General features: G+C 41.0%; 2 protein-coding genes across 2 annotated transcripts; one reads left to right on the plus strand and one right to left on the minus strand.

The window, feature by feature from the left end:
* The first annotated feature begins 26 nt into the window (after positions 1-26).
* On the plus strand, positions 27-6,246 carry LOC139445564 (probable NADH dehydrogenase [ubiquinone] 1 alpha subcomplex subunit 12). The gene is made up of 4 exons (XM_071226720.1): positions 27-124; positions 2,234-2,316; positions 4,292-4,364; positions 5,919-6,246. The coding sequence occupies exons 1-4, from the start codon at positions 36-38 to the stop codon at positions 6,085-6,087; spliced, it is 414 nt and encodes a 137-aa protein (XP_071082821.1). The 5' UTR covers positions 27-35; the 3' UTR covers positions 6,088-6,246.
* Positions 6,247-7,912: 1,666 nt separating this feature from the next.
* LOC139445177 (dol-P-Man:Man(7)GlcNAc(2)-PP-Dol alpha-1,6-mannosyltransferase-like) lies at positions 7,913-24,314 on the minus strand. The gene is made up of 10 exons (XM_071226300.1): positions 24,229-24,314; positions 19,534-19,679; positions 17,862-17,994; positions 16,739-16,912; positions 14,812-15,006; positions 13,987-14,090; positions 12,022-12,248; positions 11,331-11,497; positions 10,187-10,262; positions 7,913-9,337 (listed from the first exon to the last, which is right to left on the minus strand). Exons 2-10 carry the CDS (start codon positions 19,660-19,662, stop codon positions 9,109-9,111), a joined length of 1,434 nt encoding a protein of 477 aa, XP_071082401.1. The 5' UTR covers positions 19,663-19,679; positions 24,229-24,314; the 3' UTR covers positions 7,913-9,108.
* Positions 24,315-24,358: the final 44 nt, after the last annotated feature.

The raw sequence follows: 24,358 nt of genomic DNA on the forward strand, positions 1-24,358 counted from the left end.
TGATTGTACATTTACTGCGATGCTAACTTTCCAAGATGTCGAAGTACATCGCAAAGTTTGCGAGGCTCTCTCAAATAATCAAGGAACATGGTGGACCCGTACCAGCATTCATTAAAATTTACAAGTACGGCTAACCGAAAATGCTTTACATTTCAGTCTGTATTGTAGTTAAAATTGCGTGAGCTCTGTAGCGCGCATGTCGGGATAATAACCTTGTTAACCTTGGTTGCGATGCCTAAACTTAATGTATACTAGAACTGTCAACTTCATGATCACCAGCTGATGGCACCGATTCAAAACTATCAGTTTTTGTCTTCGCAAATTTAATAATTGATTCATTGCAATAGATGTGGTCCCGCGGCATTTAGATAGTGTTCGGACCGGCGACGTGTCGGTGTGCAGCATCAATAAATACAGACCTATCGTACAAAGCTGTATTTTGATACTGGTTTGGGAATATTTCTGTATATATATATATGTAGTGCCGACAACGACCCCTACAACCATAACTGTTTTCCTCGGAGAAATAACGAAAATTGCAGAATGGAAAAAATATTACCTGTATTTTAGTTCCCATTTGTGATCCCTTCAGCCCTGTGAACTCGTTGAAACCAGATCTAAAATCTATTTCATGGTCTCTTTTGAAACCGACAAGCTGGAAATATGTTGAAAATATGAATGCTTTCATAAAATGTGTCCATTATTGAAAATACACAGGGCATCACGATTGTTAACTGGTGTATCTGGCAACAACATTTCTCAAATTATGTCAAAGGGTGTTGTGACATGATTGTAAAGCTTATCACTGAATGCTAAAGGTAGTCCAAAAATTCAAAACATATTTATTATCAGTGTGCAACCAATCAAGTTGTTTGAGACCTGCATCACCTCGGGCTTTCCTCCCACATTAAGCTGACATGCTGTGATATAACTGGAATACTGTCCACTCATTCAGCCAATTAAGTTTGTCAATTACAGAATGAGATTTAAAATCTGAAGTCAGTGTCAACGAAGTCAACATACATTTTATGGAAAATAAAAAGGAGAACAATTGATTGTGATTGATCATTTGAAATAAACTGATTATGATCATGATGACTTAATATTATTTATAAAATCCAAATTCATTATCAGAACTTGAATAAAGGGCCCTGGGTTGTTCATTGATCATGGATATAGGTTGTATGGTTTCTACTTTCTACTAATGTGATAATTTATTGCCCACATTAAATTCTTATGATTCTGGGAGGCAAGATGGTCCCACTCTTCTGAGGCACAGCAATTTTCTGTGTAGATTTGCATCTTTTAGGCATGCCCCAAAACTGTGATCATAGATTTGTATCCAAGATTTGCCCTGGGATTCGTATTTCTTGGTTTGTCATCATCACACAGGTTTCGCCAAAGTAATAAACCTGTGAAGATCTGGGGGAGCATTGGTCTCCAGTAACCCATGCTTGTCATAAGTGGTGACTATGCTTGTTGTAAGAGGTGACTAACGGGATCGGGTAGTCAGACTCACTCACTTTCTTTATGCATGTCATCATGTCCCAGTTGTGTAGATCAATGCCCATGATGTCAATCACTGGATTGTCTGGTCGACTCAAGTTTTTACAGACCCGCGTCATATAGTTGGAATATTGTTGAGTGAGTGAGTTGGGTTTAACGCTGCTTTTAACATTATTCCAGTTATATCGCGTCGTGTCAGCTTAATGTGTGAGGAAAGTCTGAAGTGATGCAGGTTTCAGACGTTTACCACTTCGGTGAAACCCATGAGCACGGGTATGGTGCTGACAAATCTAGAAACATAATCTGGGCGAACTGGGATTCGAACCCACAATCATAGGTTTCTGGTGTGCCCATGGGACACCACTCTGCACAGCGAATCGCGGCGCCTTAGACGACTGGGCCACCCATGTTGAATATGGTGTTTACAATAAACAAACACACTTAAGGCTTAAAGTGATATAACTGAAATACTGTTCATAACAGCATTAAACCAAGCTTGTGTCTTCCTTCTTCTGGGGCGGTTGGTTAGCATAGTGGTTAAGCGTTTGTTCGTCCCGGGATCGATTCCCGACATGGGTACAATGTGTGAAGCCCATTTCTGGTGTCCCCCGCCGTAGTATTGCTGGAATATTGCTAAAAGCGGCGTAAAACCATACTCACTCACTCACTTTCTTCTTCTACCAGTTTATGCCAATCAATGATTGTAGCCATATTTATTTACTTGCAGGAATGATGAGCTGAAAACCGGCAGACTTGTAGGGGAAGATAAATTTGGAAATAAATATTTTCAAAACAACATGTACTTCATGGGTGAGTATTAGCATTGCTGCTTAGTATGTGTAATTATTTTTGAGGGAATACTATAAAACATGCATGATCCGATCATCTTCCTGAGGCAAGGTCCCACCCTTGCCGAAATAGGCTGGAATGTTGAGGCTCGATTGTTGGGCCACCAGTTGCTGTTACAAGTTACGTCCCTTCTATGACCCTCCTACTGACCAATAAGATTTCACCTCCCATGTCACTTGCATTTGCTTCAAACAAAACGGTGTTGCCCAGTCAAGATGATCTCATCGATAATCAAGATCTGTAGTGTAATACATCAAGTCTTACCTTGTGAATATCACTTGAACACCTTGATTAAAAACATGAAAAGATTTGGAAAATATCTGTTGACACCCAGTTGATGCTTTGCCAATGGTACACTCGATCCTATAGATGCCATTTTGCTTATGAAGCGGATGTTGATATGTGAGAGTTTTGCTATTCTGATAGACTTTTGTTTATATACTACTTACTTATAAGAAACGCGGACCAAAGAAACATATAGAGAAGTATGTACAATAAGAAGAGATGCTTCCTATGTGTACCACTTAATGACAAAACCAGCAGTCAGTCAAGTGTTACCACAGAGTGACTTTATTCCTAACACAATATGCTGCACGTGACTTCCAAACTTTACACGCTAAGCCTGCACGAGACAAATGATACATCTGGAGTCACGGATCTATGACGTCATGTGTGATGCGTTCATGAGCGTTGGTTCACACAACATACCAATATGTTTGTTTGTGCATCAAACCAATCTAATTTCTCTTGAATAGGAGTATTTCTTCATATACTGTAAACAGGGAATTTTTTGCGACCGTTTTATTATTGCGAGTTTTGCGAACGAGACTCAATCGCAAAAATTAAAAACGCAAAAAAAAGTATAAATAATACATACATACTTTATTCATTGCAACACGTCATCAAATGTTGAAATCATCAACCAGAACCACAAGTTACTCAATAAGTTAAAAACACAAATGAATGCAGAATGGTCACATAATACATCACAAATGACAGTGTAAACAGACCAATTAGTGTCACTGTTACCTCACAGTAATCCTACCTTCTTCCAACCTCGCTTGATTGCGTCAGTGTCCTTTGCAATTTTGTCCACACAGGAAACAAGCCATCTTGCGTGAATCGGTTTCATGACACTGATCTTCAAATCCACATTGTCACTTCTCTTATCAACAAGGCGACTCGCAAAAATATTGTGTCGCAGTATTGTCTTTGGTGTGGTATTCGCAATATTTTAACGGCACAGAAATAAAGCTGTTTACAGCTGTTTAACCAGCATGTATGGTATTTGTGTTTCTTTTGTCTGTAAGTACATATACACAGGATCATTATTGAAGGGTCACCTAGGTATGTAGGGTGTCAACTACGAATATGCCAACAAGCATGAATGGTGATTTACAGTTGAAGAACGTTTTTTATGTCAATATCACACTCATCATGCTAATTGGATGCATTTTTGAAACTGGAAAAAAAATGGACGATGACTATTAAAACAAATGAAAATGAAAGATTGAAAATGATGGCAAAAGCTACCAACACGCGCCTGAACGCATCCAGTGGTTTGGCCCATGCACCTGCCTTGCATGACAAGTGACAGTCATAGTGGGTATAAACTGGTTCATTCCAGATGCAACTGAACTGCATGCTTTGAAGTTGAAAATGTTGCTTTTTATCTGCATGACTCCTCAATAATGATGCTGGGTATATTTGATATAAAAAGATAGTGGGAATTGCCATATCAAACCATAGTTAAAGATCATAAGATAATAATGATTATGATGAAACAAATTTCTCCAATATTCAATACATAAATGAATGATGTAATGGATTTATTTGTATTTGAATACAGATTTCATTTTTGATAGTTTGACAAAAGATTTTTTTGATTTGATGAAGATATATCCTGACATGATGCCGTGAATGTTTGTGTCCCTAGGGCGGAGTCGATGGGTGGAATACAGCCCAGCAGTCAACATGGACTACGACGCCAGTCAGATACCAGCAGAATGGTAAGTGACTACATACAGTCAAGTCCCGTTAATCCAATTCGTGATCGAAAATCGGACAACTACGCGATAGATAACGATACAATAACGTAACAATTGTTACGGACTGTATGACTTATTTAAAATACTTTAAAAAGCATAGTCTGGAACACAAGTCACAAGTTTGAAAGCTTAAGAAAGCTGCTTTCTACGTGGCTAATGTTGACTTCCTGTTAGTCATTTCATTGGTCGGTCATAGTTGGCAAAAGGTTGTTCTGACGTGACCTGTAATGGGATGTCCTCAGCGATAGCAAGAACTTGTATCTGATTTTAATGAGATTGAGGTAATATAAGCATATGATTAATCCTGTTTTCTATATTTAAAACATTAATTGTTTATTGTTAAGCAAGTTTATCGCTGCAGCCATTGTAATATGCAGCTACCAGCCGACTCATCTCGCATCAAAACACGGGCAGATGACCACAGAGTACGCTGATCACTGTGTCGGATTAACGAGACTGATTAATGAGTGATTTCGGTATTTCATTGCAAATTAGGTGTGTCGGAGTGCGAGACTGTTGGATTAACGGGTCTAAATAGCACTGATTTAATCGGTTCCCATCATTAGTGTCAGATAAAGCCGATTGTCGGATTAACGAGACTTGACTGTACTAGGAAACAACATGTATAAACCAGGTGACTGGCTTGATGGTAGTGTCCGACTCTGTATGGTGGCTGTCTGTAAGTCAGGTACACGTAGAATATTAGTTGTGTATCAAGTATCAACATAGACAAGCCAGGCGACTTTGCTTGTCGTAAGAGGCGACTTAAGGGATTGGCCGGTCAGGCTTGCTGACTTGGTTGATGCATGTCATCATATCCCAATTGTGTGGATCGATGCCCAAGATGTTAGTCCCTGGATTGTCTGGTTTAGACTTGATTATTTACTGACTGCCGTCATATAGCTGGAATATTGCTGACTGCGGCGTTAAACAACAAACAAACATAGGCAAGACAGGCAACAGTAGACAGGTAGGTGTGTGTGGTGTATATTAGGTATGACTTTAGAAGCACATCAAGTGGGATAATAACTGTAGATGATGCACTTACTGTGATGTCATGCAGATAAGGTCGTGTAGGATGGTAGGTGTCTGTATGGTTGGTAGGATAGGTTTCTGTATGGTAGAAGTAGATATGGGTGTCTGGTTTGTTTGTTTATGGCCACTCAGCAATATTCATGCTTCATGACCTGTGTTAGAAATTGGCACTAGTCCTGTAGTCCTTGCCAAACTGCCCAATAGTTAAGCAATCATAAGGACTAACAGAAATGGTTGAAGCCTGTAACGTTGGTACCACAAACATTAGAGACGGTCGGGTAGCCTGGTGGTAAAAGCATTCGCTCATCACATCAAAAACCCGGGTTTCGATTCCCAACATTGGTACAATGTGTGAAGCCCATTTCTGGTTTCCTCTGCCATGATATTGCTGGAATATTGCTGAAAGTGGCGTAAAACCAAAACTCACTCACTCACAACAAATAGTAGATGTCTGTGTCTAAGTGTTGATTTTATCCTCAGGCACCGCTGGCTTCACTACATCGGAGATGAACCCCCAACGGAACTCCCTCCCACACAGAGGAAGTGGATGTCCGACCACTCCGAGAACCTGTCTGCAACATCAGACGAATACGTTCCCTACAGTACAGCTAAACCTAAAGTACAGGCTTGGTCACCGGCCAAGAAGTAAATCTGACTTGTGTGGTAGAGAGGATGTGTTGTGTAAATTTCAGCTGTGGCATGAACACGTTTCATACAAAGATGAAGAAATTACAACTTTGATCTCTGAGATCGGTGGATTTCTTCTGTGTAACATAGATTATTCAATAAAATGTTCCATTGTGTAAAACATAGTTTGGATGGTTTTCTGGTTGCCAATACATGCAAGATTAAGACTGTTTAATGAGTTGAGTTTAACACCGTTTTGAGGAGCATTTCATTCATATGATGCAGCGATAGTCCCTTAGTCCTTGCCGAACTGCCCAATAGTTAAGGTATCACAAGGAACAGTAGAAAAATGCCATTTTTAAGAGTTTTGCTTTTTGTTATCATTATAAGGACTAGTGGACTAAAACTGTTACCGTATTTAACGTAATAAGCGTCCATGGCGATAATATATATAATATATCTGTCGTATATAAACAGTTCAGGCTGTCAGCATAAACCACAAAATTTATCTTTTAACTGTTTTTTTTTCACCCTGGGCGCTTATTACGTTGAATATGGTAGTTTCTAGTTTCGCTGCATGACGACATTAAGTATGCAGAAAGCCCAAAGTGATGCAGGTCTTGAATGTTGACCAGTTTGGTGATACCTGCAATCACAGGTATGGTACAGACAAACCCCAAATCCCAGAATCCATATATCAGATTCTGGCACAACAAAATGGGCACAGTGAGCTGAGGTGTCTTACTGTCAGGGCCAGCCATGCCCTTGGTCAGTAAGGCCATGTGGCGAGGTGGTAGCCTCATGGTTGCAGTGTCTCCTCATTGTCAAAAAGAGACGATTGGGTAGCCTAGATGTTAAAGCGCTCATTCGTCACACTGAAGACCCGGGTTCGAATCGCAACATGGGTACAATATGTGAAGCCTATTTCTGTTGTCCCCAGGTGGTGGGCGCCGCTTTTAGCAATATTCCAACAATATCACGGCGGGGGACACAAGAAATGGGCTTCACACATTGTACCCATGTCGGGAATCGAACCCGGATCTTCGGTGTGATGAGTGAACGCTTTAAACACTAGGCTACCCGACCACCCCTCCTAGTGCTTAAAGCATTCACTCGTCATGCTGAAGACCATATTTCCAAAAACGATGTAAAACCAAATTCACTCATTGTGAAAGACGTGTGTTCGATTTCCAACCTAGGTACGCTCATGCCCCGACATGTGCCTTCAGTACTGGTGAGACCGCCTCCGTGGTCTAGTGTTAGAGCGTCCGCCCGGAGAGCGGAAGGTCCGGAGTTCGTTCCCCGACCGCGTCATACCAAAAGACGTTAAAAGATGGTACTTGTTGTTACCCTGTCTGGCGCTAGGCAATAAGGGGCTAAAACAAGGACTGATTGGCTCAGAGTCAGTATACTGTGTCTGAGTGGGGTATTCATGTTTAACTGCGGCATGGTATCTCAGTGAGCTAGCACTATAAATCGGCATAAGTCGTCATATAAGTCCGGTGTAGTACCAACAGCCACACACACAAACACGTGCATGAACGTCGATATATAAGTGCAATAATCTTGGACGTGACGTTAAACCCCATTTCACCTCACCTCACCTCACTACTGGTGAATCCTAAAGTTAATACAGAATATAGCTCTGCAGGAAAACCTGCACACATTAATCTTAAGTTTGTGAACTGAATTTCAAAATGGCTGCCACAGCCTCCATCTTAAAAATAAATACCAGCATTGGTTCATTGGTTAAATGATGTATTTCTGTAGTTCCAGTTTACATGACGTGCTAATGCTTGTCTGGTTATATCTGAACAGACACCAAAATAAACTGTCATCAAATTTATTTGTGTCGACACATGACACCATCTTACAATTGTAAGTACAATGTATTAGGGACAAAAGGAAAAGTTTAATGTTTGTCGGTGCACCACAGCATGATGGCCTAAAAATGTGATTAAGCCATCGTTGCATCTTTGCTGGAGCTCGAAGCCTCATCTGTACAGCCAGACTACAGTTAAGTTGAGGGAATCCAGTACGGCCATCCCAAAAGTGGACTTGGTGCTACTGTACTACAAATATACTCCAGTGCAATTTGCACAAAATGTCCCGATCTAGAAGGATCATATTTTGTTATCAAACTGACAGCAGATCGGTACCATGTGGTCAGCAGACATTCCAGAGTTCCTCCCTATGCCCAGCTTGACACAAGACAGCATCAAGTAACCATATCATGTAACTATAAAAAAACTAATCAGGTTCCTCCCAGTGTAGGAGGAAGTATGTTTGCATCACAAACATTTTGTGTTCCCTTGAAGGATTTAGTGTGGTCAAAATGAATCTGCTGTTTAGTTTACTGTGAGTGGCACTGGCTGTACACAGGACAGAGCTGTGCGGGAAGACTTAGGCTGAGGGTATTAGATTACTTCATTTTCACAGGATATGAAATAAATTGCTAGTCCTTCTAGAATGTGTCCAGTTCTGAACTGGTGGGGAGATATGATACAGTGAGCTAGTGAGTGAGATGCGCTTAATGCCGCTTTTAACAGTATTCCAGTTACGTCACAGAATGTCAGCTTAATGTGGGAGGAAAGCCTGAAGTGATGCAGATCTCAGACGTTTACCACTTCGGTGAAACCTACAAGCATGGGTATGGTGCTGACAAACCTAGAAACAAAATCGGTGAGAACCAGGATTCGAACCCACAATCATAGGTTTCTGGCATGCCCAAGGGACGCAAGTCTGCACAGCCATTTGCAGCGACTTAGACAACTGGGTCAACCGTGCCCCCTGGAAATATGATTCAAAACACAAGACAGACCATCTAGTTCCGTCTGTGATACAAACTGCCTTGAATATGTGAAGTAATTGTGCGTGATCCAGATGTGATACAATGTGATACATTTGTGATACTTCTCAGTCAATGTGAGACTGACATTCTGTCGAGGTGGTGCTTAACTTTTGCTTGATAGTATATGTGCATCAGTCAGCCATTCAGGAACACCAATTGTAACTCCTACCATCATGTTTATTCATACATACATCAAGTTTTTCGTTTTAGTATTGCAATTCTTGGTTTGGTAATAATCTCTAATGGAGGAAACTGATTCCATTTAAAACCAATTTTTTGAAAGGCTGAAACTTCCATGATGTTATAATGAGAGTTTCTGTATGGCCTCAGCTCTTCCTTGTCATCTGACAGACCCAGCAGCAGATGGGTGAAGCTCTTCATCACCGCGCCACCTGGTTGCAGGCCTTCCGTCTTATTGTACCTGGAACAAGATTTATCAACACTCGTTAAGGAATCCAGCTTTCTGATTGGTCAGTTGCCATCTTGTAAACCTCAATACGATGAATAGTGACTGTCCTTTTTTGTTTGTTTATTTGTTTAACGCCACACTCAGCAATATTCCAGCTATATGATGGCTGTTAATTATCAAGTGTGGACCAGACAATCCAGTGATTGACATCACAAGTATCGATCTACGCAATTGGAAATTGATAACTTGCATCAACCACCCGATCCCATTAGTCGCCTCTTACGACAAGCATAGTCGCTTTACGGAAAGACAGAAACGACAAAATATAACAACGTAGAATAAATCTACGCAATTGGAATGCAAGAGATGCATCGATCAATTCAGAGAGCATGGGTTGCGTTTGACCGATTCTATGTAATACTGTTATATGTAATGCCAGTCTATGTAATACCCTCGACTGCAACTGTACACTGGGCCATGAAGAGTTTGGTATGAAGCAAGTAAGTGGGCTTATGAGGCCTAAGATTTATAAGTTTGACAGACATGAACAAACTTAAGTTTGATTTGAAATGAGCCGTATTCCAGTTATATCACAGCATGTCAGCTTGATGTGGGAGGCAATGCATACACTCATTAGTCCAGTGAAAATATAACTCCATAATTCCAGCCTAGTTCGGCAAGGGTGGAATGGGGACTTTTATGGTCAGTTACCTCCCTTGCCTCGGGAACATGCTCACAATATCAATCACTTGATTGTCTGGTCCAGACCCGATTTGTTAAAGGTCGCCGTTGAATGACAAAAAATACCAACCCATACGTAATACACTGAAACACCTGTGGCCAGCGCACTAAATGACCTACCTCCAGTGGTCATGGGCCTGTGTGAACCTGGTCACTCCAGTCTGTGCAGCGTATACACCTATGTGGACATTCACATCTGAAACAAGGTCATGAGTTCACACAATAACCAACAGAAAAATAATTGTGCAAAGGCTTCTGTATAGTTTCAGGGCAGCTACTGTTTGTCCCAATACCAAATGTTTGTCATGTAAGGCCATTAAAATTACCCCAATATTCAACATTTGTCACGTAAGGCCATTAAAATTACCCCAGTATTCTACATTTGTCATGTAAGGCCATTAAAATTAGTCCAGTATCCAACATTTGTCACATAAGGCCATTAAAATAACTCCAGTATCCAACATTTGTCACGTAAGCCCATTAAAATTACTCCATTATCCAACATTTGTCATGTAAGGCCATTAAGATTACCCCAGTACCCAACATTTGTCATGTAAGGCCATTAAAATTACCCCAGTATTCAACATTTGTCATGTAAGGCCATTAAAATTACCCCAGTATTCTACATTTGTCATGTAAGGCCATTAAAATTAGTCCAGTATCCAACATTTGTCATGTAAGGCCATTAAAATTACTCCAGTATGCAACATTTGTCACGTAAGGCCATTAAAATTACTCCAGTATCCAACATTTGTCACGTAAGGCCATTAAAATTACTCCATCATCCAACATTTGTCATATAAGGCCATAAATTACCCCAGTATCCAACATTTGTCACGTATGGTTGTGTTATAATAAATGCAAGGTAAGGTTACCACAGATAAACATGATTGTGGATACTATGGTTTCTTTAGCAAATTCCAATAGGTTGAAATAAGTGACATTCATATTTCATGCAATATTGAGCTGTGATTCGAACCGAGTGCGAAATCTTGAATAAGGACCAAGATGGCGGGTGTCACTCCTTGTCTATATGTATATAGAGGGGTGGGATTATTTTCTATACGAATTCATTATGTTCTACACGCTATCATCAAGTTCCTGTGGCCTGACATGAACTATGAAGGGTTTGGTCAGATCTTGGTGGAGAGAGACATCACATCCGAATCAAAGATTTCATCTTAATGAGAAACAGATATAGATGAGTTAAAATTGGTGACATCAGCACTTTTGAGCTGTATATCAACTCCCAAGACGCACATACCACGTTCCACCTCTACATGGTGCAACACCAACATTGCTAGGCCTCCTGGGTAATTCTGGCGGGAGATGTACAGGAAACCTGCCGTAGAACAAAGGTTGCCCAGCAACAGACAAGAGGTGCCAAGTGCCAACAGTGACCGTTGAATAGACTTGGTTTGGTTCTGCCATCTGAAAATTAGAGTTACTACCAGCTGATTACTCACAAACAATGGGAATCAGGGGACATGCAGACAGGTTTTGAGTCAACTTTTGATGCTATTAGCCTGATAGTATGTCCTTTGTTACATGATTAGCAGCATAGGGCAAATCTGATGGGTTGAAAATAAGTAGACTATATTGTGGACTAATCACTGTGTATTTTTGCTCAATACCATTTTCTTTCTGAGGCACATTGAGACAGAACATTTTATTAAACAGAATGGGATGAGTGAATTCATTCTATATTCAATTTCATTAAAATAGACCTCCTTTTCCTTTTACAAATTTCATGTATCGAAACTTAATGAAACATGCAATTACTCAAAAAGTCTCTTGGGGTAGTCTTGTTGTTTGAGAGTTCACTTGTCACAACAAACGATTATTCTTGTGTCCCCTGCCATGATATTGCTAAAAGGAGGAGAAAAACTCAGGGTCTAAAAGCTGTTATTCCAGTTGCCTGTTTGCTGTTTCGAAGTCCACAACACGTGACTTACAGTCGTGACAGGGCGCAGGCAATGGCCACGTTGAGCATGGGGAACACGTAGATGATGAATCGCAGCTCCTTGTGGGGCAGGAAGGAGTACAGCAGCACAAAGGTCAAGGATGGCCAGAGGAGCACCCACACCTGCCGTGTGAAGTACAGTCCGACAGGGACGAGGAGTATGCTGAAGGAGAGTGCGCGTGGCAGGGCGGAGTAGAAGTACCACAGAAACGGGGATGTCTGATCCAGTGAAGGAAGACTACGGTGATCATGTTTAATCTTATGTACATCTTCTACGTAATTTCCAGCAATTTGATTGGCTATTGGGGTAAATGTCTGTGTTCATGATTCAATGAATAAAAAATGGACCAAAACTACGCATTAGGGGTGCAACGATACATCGGTGCTAGGGCTGGGACGAGTCCAAATTTACTACCCAGGTACCCCCTGTTACCTGACCCTACCCAGGTACCCACTGTAGGTCTCAGGAGATGTCTCAAAATGTCCGATTGGGAACATTTTTAACATAGCCCTGGCAACACGTATTTAGATACATGTATTAAACAATCTGGTCATTCATACACTGAAGCTGAATTAAGTTATATCTTTATTCAACCATATGAAAAAATCAGAAGGAATGAGTGCATAGTCAGAAAGAAATGCGAACATTAGTGGCTTGTAGTGTAACCATGGAGTTCAATATAATTTTTGTCAGTTAACAATATATCATGTGACTAACCACGGGTCCGGGTAGTTCTGTGGGTACCCGGGTCCTACTCAGTACCCATCCAACCCAGGTACCCGAGTTACCCACCCCAGCCCTAATCGGTGCACAGGTGCATCATGAGTATTCACGCGACAATACAATACACGATACGTTTTTCTCTGTATTCATATAAGACATACACTTCCATACACTTTTCTGTTGAACCTGCTCTGGAATATTTATTTTCAAGAAGTTTCCATGCGATCTGGCATAAATGTATCATGATACGTACCATATCATGACCTTGCTGTATCGTTTCACCCTACTAGGCATCAAAAGGCATTAAATTGTGCACAAGTTCTTTGTTGCCCCATACACTGCTAACCTATTTTGTGCATTTTCTCTTCCATACGAGCATAAATTTAAGGAATTGGGAAACCTAAACAGAAAATATTTGTTGTTACGTTATGTTGGCATCATTATGTTTATATGATTGCACCTCTACAGTCAGTTAAGAGTTGTCTCCCCTGGCCGACTGCTGTGTCAGTACTGTTCATATTCTAGAAGCATACGTGTGACCTGCCCTGCACTTCCAAGTTTGGGATTGAGTCCATCTGCTTCATTCCTCTCGCTAATGCATCCCTTTCTTAGAGTTACTGCCTCACTGTTTTGTTGTGTGTTGTTTAACGCCGCACTCAGCAATATTCCAGCTATGTGACAGCAGTCACAATCGAGCCTGGTCCACACAATCCAGTGATTGACATCATGAGCATCGATCCACGCAATTGGGATATGATGACATGAATCAACCGAGTCAACCAGCCTGACCACACGATCTCATTAGTCGCCTCTTACGATACTTCCTCATTGAACACTATTCAGTTATATCATAGGAAACCCATGCGTTGGTACTAACAGCACCATGTGAATAAACCTAGGATTATCTAATATTGAAAGTTTCAAATTCAATTTGAACCCCATGCCCAGTAGATCCTTGCACATCTAAGGGACACAACTCTGCAAGTCAAGTTGCAGCACCGTAAATCAATGGGTTCCCTGTCCCCGAAGAGTTCTCTACACCTGATTCTGAAATGAGTGCCAGAATCCAAATTCCTGTTGTCAACAATGTCTACACTGCTTGACATTCTGTCTGTTAATGAATTCAAGAATATCGATTTCAATTTATGACTATGTTGCCAGCGAACAGTTTCGCTCTCCAAAAAACCCTGTCTGCATATGTGAGACTGTTTGAATACACTGTGACAAGGATACCCCCCAGTCGGAGCTCTTGTTGAGGATGGTGTTGTACCATAACACCTCCCCCTCCGGCCACACCCAGCGCTGCCACATCACCGAGTCAACACACACAGTGAAGCCTGAAACACATAACACAGGGCCTTTAATACAGTCCTATGCAGCACTGAAGCCACATCACAGAGTCAACACACACAGTGAAGCCTGAAACACACAACACAGGGCCTTTAATACAGTCGTATGCAGTACTGAAGCCATACCACCAAGTCAACACACACAGTGAAGCCTGAAACACACAACACAGGGCCTTTAATACAGTCGTATGCAGTACTGAAGCCATACCACCAAGTCAACACACACAGTGAAGCCTGAAACACATAACACAGGGCCATTAATACAGTCCTATACAGTACTGAAGCCACACCACCGAGTCAACACACACAGTAAAGCCTGAAACACACAACACAGGGCCTTTAATACAGTCGTATGCAGTACTGAAGCCATACCACCAAGTCAACACACACAGTGAAGCCTGAAACACACAACACAGGGCCTTTAATACAGTCGTATGCAGCACTGAAGCCACATCACGGAGTCAACACACACAGTGAAGCCTGAAACACATAACACAGGGCCATTAATACAAAGCTGGGCCTGTGATGGCGACGGTGGAGAAGAAACTACACTCACCTAGCAACACTGGACCTGCGATGGCGACAATGGTGAAGAACCTACACTCACCTAACAACACTTGACCTGCGATGGCGACGGTGGAGAAGAACCTACACTCACCTAGCAACACTGGACCTGCCATGGCGACGGTGGAGCAAAACCTACACTCACCTAGCAACACTGGGCCTGCGATTGCGACGGTGGAGAAGAACCTCCGGAGAGGCATGCGCCCCATGACAAGATCTGCCAGCAGGATGAGGCCGAGGAACATGGCGAGTTCCGCACGGAAGATGATAATGGCTGCTCCAGAGAACCACAGGAAGTGACTGTGCTGTTGTCTCAGCCAGCTGGACAGTGCCTGGAGAACTGAAGCATTACCATGGTTACTGACCATTTATCAGGGTGACGTTAGACACACATGAAATTTGTATCTGTGGGCCACTTAGCAGAGGGTTTGCTATGTATACTTGCAAAATGCAATTGCATTGTATGTGTGGGTGATTATGGGTGGAGGTGGTGGGGTGGGGGTATGCTAAGTGTGGGTGTGGGTGTGGGTATAGGTGTGGGTGTGGGTGTGGGTGTGGGTGTGGGTGTGGGTGTGGGTGTGAGTGTGGGTGTGTATGGGTGTGGGTGTGTATGGGTGTGTATGGGTGTTCGATATTAGTGCTAGTATTGCCCTGAAAAAATCTTGTATCAATAATCAGAGATCGCAAATATTGTCTTAATATTAACTGCTTAATTAGCCTCATACATTTCATGAAGATGCAGATTTATTTCAACATGTGTAGACAGAGGTAGAAGTGACTACAGCTAGAAGTCTGTGTGTTACCTAGGACGAGGGCGAACACGTTGGGCAGCGGCCTGGTTATGTACACAGAGGTAGATGTGACTACAGCTAGAAGTCTGTGTTACCTAGGACGAGGGCGAACACGTTGGGCAGCGGCCTGGTTATGTACACAGAGGTAGATGTGACTACAGCTAGAAGTCTGTGTGTTACCTAGGACGAGGGTGAACACGTTGGGCAGCGGCCTGGTTATGTACACAGAGGTAGATGTGACTACAGCTAGAAGTCTGTGTTACCTAGGACGAGAGCGAACACGTTGGGCAGCGGCCTGGTTATGTACACAGAGGTAGATGTGACTACAGCTAGAAGTCTGTGTGTTACCTAGGACGAGGGCGAACACGTTGGGCAGCGGCCTGGTTATGTACACAGAGGTAGATGTGACGACAGCCAGAAGTCTGTGTGTTACCTAGGACGAGGGCGAACACGTTGGGCAGCGGCCTGGTTATGTACACAGAGGTAGATGTGACTACAGCCAGAAGTCTGTGTGTTACCTAGGACGAGGGCGAACACGTTGGGCAGGGGCCTGGTTATGTACACAGAGGTAGATGTGACTACAGCTAGAAGTCTGTGTGTTACCTAGGACGAGGGCGAACACGTTGGGCAGGGGCCTGGTTATGTACACAGAGGTAGATGTGACTACAGCTAGAAGTCTGTGTGTTACCTAGGACGAGGGCGAACATGTTGGGCAGCGGCCTGGTTATGTACACAGAGGTAGATGTGACTACAGCCAGAAGTCTGTGTGTTACCTAGGACGAGGGCGAACACGTTGGGCAGCGGCCTGGTTATGTACACAGAGGTAGATGTGACTACAGCTAGAAGTCTGTGAGTTACCTAGGACGAGGGCGAACACGTTGGGCAGGGGCCTGGTTATGTACACAGAGGTAGATGTGACTACAGCTAGAAGTCTGTGTGTTACCTAGGACGAGGGCGAACACGTTGGGCAGCGGCCTGGTTATGTACACAGAGGTAGATGTGACTACAGCTAGAAGTCTGTGTGTTACCTAGGACGAGGGCGAACACGTTGGGCAGCGGCCTGGTTATGTACACAGAGGTAGATGTGACTACAGCTAGAAGTCTGTGTGTTACCTAGGACGAGGGCGAACACGTTGGGCAGCGGCCTGGTTATGTACACAGAGGTAGAAGTGACTACAGCTAGAAGTCTGTGTGTTACCTAGGACGAGGGCGAACACGTTGGGCAGGGGCCTGGACATGTACACAGAGGTAGATGTGACTACAGCTAGAAGTCTGTGTTACCTAGGACGAGGGCGAACACGTTGGGCAGCGGCCTGGACATGTAGAACATGAAGTGGAACTGGGTGATGGTTGTAGCGATCAGCCAGAACTTCACACCGGGACCGAACCGGGTCTGGACAGCCCGGCAGAAGGTCAGGAAGCTCACGGACACAACAAAGCCAAGACAACCACGGACTGGAATGTAAAACTGTTGAAATAACACACTGTATATAGACAAATATAGACATGAAAGAACCATGAAATGTTTAAGTTCATAAACATAAAAATATGTACCGTATTCGATGTAATAAGCGCCCACGACGCTCTCAAAATTAGAAATAGGGGGCTCTTATTAGAATATTATTTTGGTGGGAAAAAAACATAGTTGAAAGATAAATTTCGTGGTTTGTGCTGACAGCCTGAAATGTTTATGTACGACAGATATATATTTTCCAGAATTTAATTGCCCAAAAATTAGGGTGCATATAACACATGTGTGCGTATTATACCGAATAAATAAGTCTTGTGGACATTGATCAATCGGATAGGATACTAATTGGGCTTATTCACTAGCCAATATATCAGCAAATATAGCCGTGGGCGCTTATTACATCGAATACGGTAACAACTTTTTTCTAATTGAAATTAAATTTATCCATTTCATTATCAATTTTAATTACAGATGAATGAGTAATAACTTCTTTCATGAAAGAAACAGAAAAACATGATACAGGCATGTTCTAATGGTGAATTAATTTTGCCAAAACATTGATTTTTAAAAAAATATATCTTTTTCTATAGAGTTTTAAACTCAAAATTTTAAACTTAAAATACTTTAAGGCAGAAGGGAATTATTATTTGTTTAAGTCTCACATTACCAAATTTGTGATGGAAGACCCCATCATCTTATTTATTACAAATAATTGCTAAATTTGTATGATGACAGTCTTGCTTTTGAGCCTATAAGCATCAGAGAGATCCTCTTTCTTTTGTCATAGTTACAATCAAGTCTGTCCAATACAAACTTAACAGAATTTGATTTTTGCATCATTACTTGAACAGCTGCACTGGATTAGAATAAGGCTTGTAATGTTGAGTGAGATTATGCTGGACCTGGCTGCACTGTAAACTGTTCTGAACTCACCAAGGTACTGCAAGAAAAGCTTGTTTCCATTCAGGAGCTGGGAGAGGTGAGCCCAAGGGGAGGCAACTGCAGCCACAAACAAAGACCCCAGGAAACTGCGGGGTACTACGCCAGGGAACTCCAGATGATCATACTGCAGACAGAGGAGAATCATGATGATTACATACGTTGTGCACAACAAGGATTAACCTGGGTCTATCTGTAATAATTACAAATGTTGTGCACAACAAGGATTTACCTGGGTCTATCTGTAATAATTACAAACGTTGTGCACAACAAGGATTAACCTGGGTCTATCTGTAATAATTACAAACATTGTGCACAACAAGGATTTACCTGGGTCTATCTGTAATAATTACAAACGTTGTGCACAACAAGGATTTACCTGGGTCTATCTATAATAATTACAACCGTTGTGCACAACAAGGATTTACCTGGGTCTATCTGTAATAATCACAAACGTTGTGCACAACAAGGATTTACCTGGGTCTATCTGTAATAATCACAAACGTTGTGCACAACAAGGATTTACCTGGGTCTATCTGTAATAATTACAAATGTTAAGCACAACAAGGATTTACCTGGGTCTATCTGTAATAATTACAAACGATGTGCACAACAAGGATTTACCTGGGTCTATCTATAATAATTACAAACGATGTGCACAACAAGGATTAACCTGGGTCTATCTGTAATAATTACAAACGTTGTGCACAACAAGGATTTACCTGGGTCTATCTATAATAATTACAACCGTTGTGCACAACAAGGATTTACCTGGGTCTATCTGTAATAATTACAAACGTTGTGCACAACAAGGATTTACCTGGGTCTATCTGTAATAATTACAAATGTTGTGCACAACAAGGATTTACCTGGGTCTATCTGTAATAATTAATTAATTATACATTAATTAATAATACAAGTCCGGACAAATGCCAGTTTTTATAGTTTAGCCCACTGAGATATCATCATGATCATGCCATAATTTAACATGGATACCCCATCGAGACACAGTATACTCACTCCGAGTGGTCGGATTAAGGGGTCGGATACCCTGGTAGTGAATTTGGCGTCATCCCAGCCCTACTTGTGTGCATATCCTGCTTTTATTTATTGTAGAGTTTTTGTCTGAACTTACAGAGTCTTCAGTGTTTAACCACAAGCATATTCCACGAACAGTCGCTAGAAGAAGAGAAAGACATGCCTGTGTTTCAGCAGCTTGGCTCCTGAGAGTTTCTAGGGCTTCAGTTCTGGCCCACATTTAACTCATGTGGTGTCTCCTTAGGCAAGTGACTTTGTTCGAAATGTGCCTCTGTCCACCAAGCAGGGAATGGGTACCCGGTAGTGCTTTGAGCATGCCCGTGAGTTGTGTGGAAATATAAATGGCCTATCACTGTTATTATATTTATACAGCATTTGGCCACAAAAAGAGGTGGTAGTTACCTGAACGAACCAAAATTGTTTTCAGCACATTCAGAAGGACTCACTGTTCTTGACAAAACAAAACAAACAAACACAAAAACACACCAGTATATCAAACACACATCAACTTGATATAGATTTCCAATACATTTGCAGTGTTAAAAAAGAAGACGAAAAAAATAGAAATGCCAACCAAACTTCCCCATTCTGAAATGAAATGTAAAACATCAAATTTTCCAGGCCTCACCTTAGAAATGTCAAGTCTGTGATGGAGGATGTCATGCAGCGCCTGCATGTTGAAGCTCTCCTCCACCTTGGTGTACGGGCACATCATCAGATGGATGGCCATCACGAGAGGTACTAGGAACTCACTCATTGTCCTCCTCTGTCGTTCTGAAACAATAAACATGTAATATGAATAGGAACGTGTCCTGTGAGATTTGTGGACAAACTTTGTAACATGAAGCGTAGAAATCGTTCAGACTTTTCACTAAATATATATATATATATAAACATATTTCTTGATATGTATTTTTTTTTAAAAGAATTTGTTATTCATCTTGGTAAAAATGGATACCACATGAATTAGATTAAGTTTGATAAATATTCATCAGAACAATTTGATTTAGAAGTTTTCGTGTGCATTCTGCCATCCAGGCAGGTTCAGTGATCACAGAGTGAATGAGTGAGTTGGGTTTTACGCCGCTTTTAACAGTATTCCAGTCATATCACGGCGTGTCAGCTTAATGTGGGAGTAAAGCCCGAAGTGATGCAGGTTTCAGACGTTTACCACTTCGGTGAAACCCACGGGCACGGGTATGGTGCTGACAAACCTAGAAACATAGTCAGGGCGAACCAGGATTCGAACCCACAATCATAGGTTTCTGGCATGCCCAAGGGACGCAACTCTGCACAGAGTGGAACAATACTGATAACATTTGAATTTTATAATGATGATAAATGATGAGACTTCCTGATGAAATTTCTGGGCATTGAATTCCCAATAACACCTACAAAAATCTGAAAATTCATAATGTTTATCTTCTAATTTAAAGACATAACCATACAACACATGCTTTTATGGTATTTTAGAATCTTGCATTGAAATAGGTGTTCCTAAAATATCAGTTCTACATTAGACCCTGACTTTGCTGACATCACTGCAGAGGAAAATATTTATCTGAAAGCACTTCTTTCTTACTTATGTTACATCATACAAGAAACATGCTGTGGGTCCTAGATTATTTAAAGAAAGTGTGGGCATATATTATTGACAGAAAACCTGACAAATAACGATTAAGGGAGAGTATTTTGAAATTCAGTTACAGATTGACATTTAGTTCTAATCCATCACACACTTTGACATCTTTAACTCAAACGATACCACATTTTTCATCACTTCTTAAATAATAACAAAAATATTTGTGTTCATTCTGACATAGAAAGAAAATTCTTTTGTGTGTTTTCAATTTCAGAGGTCTAAGGAAGCTTTATTCAACACCTACAAATTATTAAGAGTATTATACACCAAAATTATATACCAAGATTTTTAATGCAGAGTGAGTGAGTGAGTGAGTTGGGTTTAACGCCGCTTTTAACAGTATTCCAGTTTTATCGCGGCATGTCAGCTTAATGTGGGAGGAAAGCCCGAAGTGATGCAGGTCTCAGACGTTTACCACTTCGGTGAAACCAACGAGCACGGGTATGGTGCTGACAAACCTAAAAACATAATCAGGGCGAACCAGGAATCGAACCCACAATCATAGGTTTCTGGCGTGCCCAAGGGACGCAACTCTGCACAGCGAATCGCGCTGCCTTTGACGACTGGGCCACCCGTGCCCCGTTTAATGCAGAGAAAACCTTGACTATGCTTATCTCGTGAAAGTATTTACATACTGGTGTGTCAATCATTTTCTTGCCTATTTAACCTGAGGGTTAACCATGCCTGAGGAATGGCAATTAATCTTCTTGGACAAGTTCCTATACAATTAAGCTTCAAAAGGTTTCAGCTCTCTAATTCTTGTAATTTTGAGATCAGATATAAAAGCCATTTTTAAGTAGGTAAAGTGAATTAACTGTACTTTTTGACAACCAAACTCAATAAATCACTCTTAGCCTAACTGATAAGAGATTATCTATACCATGATGATCTCCTGATTAAACTCGGTAATAGTTACAAGCAATATTAGTTTCCAAAGCAGAGTTTGATTCAATTTTAAGCCCCATAAAAGCCACTTTGCATGTTTGCTTACTCAAACTTCATTATGTATGATATATAAATTTTACAAGCAGTTGACGATTGCACTAATTTGACTGAATACACAGAGACATCACCTCAGTGTTACACCTCACAATTACAATGTCTGGACCTCAACTAGTCTCAAATAGTTCTGAACTATGAAGATTCCGGGGTAAAACAGGTCTTCAGTAACCCATGCTTGCCGTAAAAGGCGACTAACGGGATCGAGTGGTCAGGCTCGCTGACTTGGTTGATGCATGTCATCGATCTAAATTGCGTGGATCGATGCTCATGATATTAATCACTGGATTGTCTGGTCCAGACTCGAGTATTTACAGACCGCCGTCATATAGCTGGAATATTGCTGAGTGCGGCGTTAAACAACAAACCAACCAACCAACTCAAATAGTTCTGTTTTAAGCTTAATATTTAAGCTGCTTTCCTCCAGCAATTTGGGAAGTAAGGCTATAAAGAGCGGCCAGGATTGTTTTTAAGATAAGCTGCCAAGTGAAATGCAGAAGCAAAACTGATGAAGCGCATTACGTTCCGTCTTAAACATGTGTTAAAGGGGCACTGATCTAACGCCATTCCCCGGACTGGTTGTTGCCTTTGTTATTGTTTTTTCCCCCGTGAGTACCCGGATGATACACAACGCAACTGAGCGTGATCAGAGACTGGGCTACCGTCTGCAAGGACAGCTAAATAAACTTGGAGGCTGGAGGCAATATTTGTTTTACGCATTTTTGCATAAACACTGATTGGTTAACTGTGATCTATAAAGATTCGACAAAGGGCGCATGTTAAATATTTTCTTCAGCCTAAACAAACAGACAAAAAGAACGGCGGAGCTCATCGGAAGTCGTCATTTGGAAATACCCCAGATGGTTATAGTTTAATACTAAAAAAAGTATCCATGCAGTGAAAACATTTTCGGATTTCGGATTGTGTAATACGATTACTACTCCCTTGTTGTCATACACGTTTTCTCGTATAACCCTACACTTGTGTATTTGTCGTCATTCACTTGATGCTCAGTTAATGAATTTATTACAGGTACACTTAGTGGTAGCACCACTTAGATTACCTGACAAAGGTTCTCATTTGGCATTTATTGTGTCTGGGGTAATTATTCAATCTAAATCCAGGTTTGAAGTGAGGTTATGTAATATGCACGTGGCAGCCCAGCAAGAAATGAATGATCAGTTGATTTTTTTGTAAATCAACGGATCGTTCCTAGTCATCAAAGGATTAACAGAAAATACGTTGATTGATTAATCACTGTTATCTTGCACAGTGGATATGTCAAAAGTGAGTGTTTACATGTCTAGGTTTACTAAAACAAAGGGAATACACTCATATCATGGCGTGAAGTGCCGATGTAAAAACAACATACAATTAGTTCAAAGGGTTAACTGATGATACGTTGATTGGTTGCTCATTGTTATCAAACTCAATGGATTTTTTAGGAACCGTGGACGTAATGAAAATAGTTGTCACGTGGCCTTTCTCAGCCGACCCTTGAGACTTGACACCCGAAACGATATATATCTTTTAGAATATTTGATAGTTACAGAGACACGTGACATCGAATCAGTTATTTTGTATAGCTGCAGACAAGTGGGATATTGTTCCTTTGTGTGGATATTCACGGATACATTCCTCGAATAAGGAAGCTGCCTATTTATACACATAAATTTGGTAAGATGTAATTATGGTATTTGCATTTTGTTTTCCTTCATTTGAACCGATTCGTTCTTGTTTTTCTACGTCTTGGTTGGGAAATTCTTCAATGCGCGATAGACGTTGTTTTCACAGGTCATTTCCTTTGTAAGCGTGTATAGATTACCGTCAATTTGTAAAATGTGATTCTCTCAGGCAATTTTTAAAATGTGTAAATATTTCAGTCATTTTGACTAAAAAATCTGTCCAGATTGATTAAGACGATTAAAAGGGCCTACAAACATCACAACAGATTATTATGTAGGATTAGAAGCCAAACAACATAGAAATGTAACGTAACGTAACATTTTCAGTCTCTTGGTGATGACATTAAACATCAAAATGTTTGGAATTCGTTATCATAATAATACAGATGGAAATGTTTTTCAGTCAATTTGTAAAATAACTGAATATTTAGACGTTTAATAAATATGTTACACATTTTGACAGTAAAAAAATATACACACTATAAAAAAAGCAATGCTCAGGTGAAATATTTACTTTGTGTTGCAAGTCAAAATAGTGTTTAAACGAAAATCGCAAAATTACCAAGCAAGTGACTTATCAAAACTTCGTCACCATTACCGATGCTACCCACAAAGATGCCTACATTTCCTTATTATCTCGAAAACTGTATTTCATTTTGTTGATCAATGTGACCATACGCTCTTATTACTACCGGTATCCATAAAAGTGACTAATGCGCTTACGAATGGCGCAACAGAGGTCGCGAGCTAGTCTAGATTTCTGCTCTACATCCGGGTACTCACTGGGAAAAAACAATAACAAAGGCAACAACCAGTCCCGGGGAATTGCGTTAGATCAGTGCCCCTTTAAACAGACTAGATGCAAATTAGTGTCAGACGTGAAGGAGTCTTGGAGAATGACAGAACCAATGACACCGTGGCACATTTATCTAAGGATTCTGAATATTTTCTGAAGTTCACATTGATGCTACATCACAACATATAGAAATACACGTACACATAAATCACATTTCAGATAATGCAGCTGTTATTGATTTTTCCCTCTCTGACGAAAAAGTCATGCTATGGGCGCAGACATATTGGATTTAGTAAAATTGTGGATTATTACCAGCTGATAAAACAGATAT

Source organism: Haliotis cracherodii, unplaced genomic scaffold (assembly GCF_022045235.1).
Source record: "Haliotis cracherodii isolate W230 unplaced genomic scaffold, xgHalCrac1.p SCAF_6, whole genome shotgun sequence".
Taxonomy (NCBI): Eukaryota; Metazoa; Mollusca; class Gastropoda; order Lepetellida; family Haliotidae; genus Haliotis; species Haliotis cracherodii.

Excerpts from the sequence above, each read along its gene's own strand:
- LOC139445564 (XM_071226720.1), top strand. The coding sequence starts at position 36 with ATGTCGAAGTACATCGCAAAGTTTGCGAGGCTCTCTCAAATAATCAAG. Across the intron at positions 125-2,233 it reads GCATTCATTAAAATTTACAA|GAATGATGAGCTGAAAACCG; the intron begins GTACGGCTAACC and ends ATTTACTTGCAG. Across the intron at positions 4,365-5,918 it reads AGTCAGATACCAGCAGAATG|GCACCGCTGGCTTCACTACA; the intron begins GTAAGTGACTAC and ends TTTTATCCTCAG.
- LOC139445177 (XM_071226300.1), bottom strand. The coding sequence starts at position 19,662 with ATGAGTGAGTTCCTAGTACCTCTCGTGATGGCCATCCATCTGATGATG. Across the intron at positions 15,007-16,738 it reads CGTGTTCGCCCTCGTCCTAG|TTCTCCAGGCACTGTCCAGC; the intron begins GTAACACAGACT and ends GTAATGCTTCAG. Across the intron at positions 14,091-14,811 it reads CGCAGGCCCAGTGTTGCTAG|GCTTCACTGTGTGTGTTGAC; the intron begins GTGAGTGTAGGT and ends TATGTGTTTCAG.